The sequence below is a fragment of the Aplysia californica genome, unplaced genomic scaffold (assembly GCF_000002075.1).
Source record: "Aplysia californica isolate F4 #8 unplaced genomic scaffold, AplCal3.0 scaffold01104, whole genome shotgun sequence".
Lineage (NCBI taxonomy): Eukaryota > Metazoa > Mollusca > Gastropoda > Aplysiida > Aplysiidae > Aplysia > Aplysia californica.
In genome coordinates this window covers 49,712-52,934 of record NW_004798374.1, presented here as the reverse complement: position 1 = coordinate 52,934, position 3,223 = coordinate 49,712, and the positions used below count along the sequence as shown (strand labels likewise).

The following is a 3,223-nucleotide window of genomic DNA, read 5'->3' as shown; positions in this document are numbered from 1 at the left end:
AATTACCTAAAGCTTTGACGGAGTGAGCAAAGATGATGATGTCATCGCGGGGTCCCTTGTAGTCGGGCGGGGGCGGGCTGTAGGCGAGGTGGGAGGATAGCGGGTGTCTCAGGTCCACCAGGAGCGCGGTGTGCACCATCGGGACGGGGAATGTACCGGTCATCTCCCGCTCCACGATCTGCATGTAGTTGTTGGCCCGCATGTAGTACCCCTAGGGAGGACACAGGACCACTCAGGATTTGATCCTTTTCTTTTTCTCCCTGCCTAGCAACCAGCTGACCTACTTTTTATTTTGTGTTGTGCTACACTCAGCCTAGAGAGAAGGAAGAACACAGCTCAGCCTAGAGAGAAGGAAGAACACAGCTCAGCCTAGAGAGAAGGAAGAAAACAGCGGTCTGTCTATCCTTGGACAAAGAGGTGTAGATAACAGCCCTGGCACGTTCAAAAAGCTGACGTACCATTCAATTTGAAACACCAAAAAAACATAATTACAAAAGAAATTTTACAGTAAAAGAAATGCATATATCAAAAGACACTCAACAATCCACTGATGAAATTGCAAATAAAAATCTTTCAAATATGAAAGGGAAGAATCTTAATGAGAGAACTTAATCAGCTTAAGGCAGACCTCAAACACAGACACACAAACTACACAAACAAAACAACAATGGCAGTCATACCTTGTCCGACATGCCAGCCCAAAAGTTGGAGTAATAGCCCTCCACCGAGGAGTTTAACATTGGCCCAATCACCAGTCTAGGAAATAACAGACAGGGAAAGAGTCGTAAGTACATGTAGCCACAATAAAACAGACAGGGAAATAGTCATAAGTACATGTAGCCACAATAAAACAGACAGGGAAATAGTCATAAGTACATGTAGCCACAATAAAATAGACAGGCAATAATAATAATAATAATAATAATTGCATTTATATAGCGCATATCCACGCTCAAGAGCATGCTCTATGCGCTTTACAACTATTATTACCCCAGCAGACCCTCTGAGAACACTCAGAAACATTCTCGGCTTCCGCAGAAGCATAGTCATACGTACATGTAGCCACAAAAGAAGGGGAGAGGTGGGGCTACCCTATACGTGCCGTGACGCCCGGGTGCAAACAAACAATTCCCTCAAAGACATCGGTCGGCACTACACCAGCAGGTCAGATGGTGCAAACAAACAATTCCTTCAAAGACATCGGTCGGCACTACACCAGCAGGTCAGATGGTCAACAAATACCAAAAAAAAAACCAACAACCACCAAACCAACACACAAACACACATACACACAAACACACACACACATACACTCATACACACACACACAAACACACATACACTCAAACACACAAACACTCATACACACAAACCCTCATACACACAAACACTCATACACACAAACACACATTCACTCAAACACACAAACACACAAACACTCATACACACATACACACACACACTCATACACACAAAAACACATACACTCATACACACAAACACACATACACACAAACACTCATACACTCATACACACATACACTCATACACACACACACTCATACACACAAACACACATACACTCATACACACAAACACTCAGACACACAAACACACATACACTCAAACACACAAACACTCATACACTCATACAAACAAACACACATACACACAAACACACATACACTCATACACACAAACACTCATACACACAAACACACACACACTCATACACACAAACACACAAACACACATACACACAAACACACACACACTCATACACACATACACTCATACACACAAACACTCATACACACAAACACTCATACACAAAAAACACACATACACTCATACACACACACACTCATACACACAAAAACACGTACACTCATACACACAAACACTCATACACACATACACTCAAACACACAAACATTCATACACACAAACACACATACACACATACACTCATACACACAAACACACATACACTCATACACACAAACACTCATACACACAAACACACATACACACAAACACACAAACACTCATACACACAAACACACATACACTCATACACACATACACTCATACACACATACACTCATACACACAAACACTCATACACACAAACACTCATACACAAAAAACACACATACACTCATACACACACACACTCATACACACAAAAACACGTACACTCATACACACAAACACTCATACACACATACACTCAAACACACAAACATTCATACACACAAACACACATACACACATACACTCATACACACAAACACACATACACTCATACACACAAACACTCATACACTCATACACACATACACTCATACACACATACACTCATACACACAAACACTCATACACACAAACACTCATACACACAAACACTCATACACACAAACACACATACACTCATACACACATACACACACACACTCATACACACACACACACTCATACACACACACACACACACTCATACACTCATACACACAAACACTCATACACACAAACACACATACACACAAACACTCATACACACAAACACACATACACTCATACACACAAACACACATACACACACACACACACTCATACACACATACACTCATACACACAAACACTCATACACACAAACACTCATACACAAAAAACACACATACACTCATACACACACACACTCATACACACAAAAACACGTACACTCATACACACAAACACTCATACACACATACACTCAAACACACAAACATTCATACACACAAACACACATACACACATACACTCATACACACAAACACACATACACTCATACACACACACACACTGATACACACAAACACACATACACACAAACACACACTCATACACACAAACACACACACTGATACACACAAACACACACACACTCATACACACAAACACACATACACTCAAACACACAAACACACACACACTCATACACACAAACACACACACTCAAACACACATACACACTGACAAACAACACAATGGTAAACTTCCACTTGTTTTTCATGAGTCACCTCAGGCAAGGTAATAGATGCTACAGAACTTCTAAAACATGTTATGGGATCAAATTTGATAGTACAAAACTTCTAAAACATGTTATGGGATCAAATTTGATAGTACAAAACTTCTAAAACATGTTATGGGATCAAATTTGATATTACAAAACTTCTAA

The 3,223-nt window shown here is 40.3% G+C and overlaps 1 protein-coding gene across 1 annotated transcript in view; it reads right to left on the bottom strand.

Annotated features, from left to right (window-relative positions):
• The window catches only part of LOC101860707 (procollagen galactosyltransferase 1), a gene marked incomplete in the record, with an annotated part of 33,243 nt that overhangs the window by 15,642 nt on the left and 14,378 nt on the right, over positions 1 to 3,223 (bottom strand). The window contains 2 exon segments of the mRNA XM_013090007.2: positions 7 to 211; positions 681 to 756. Of these exon segments, the coding sequence (XP_012945461.1) occupies positions 7 to 211; positions 681 to 756 (281 nt within the window).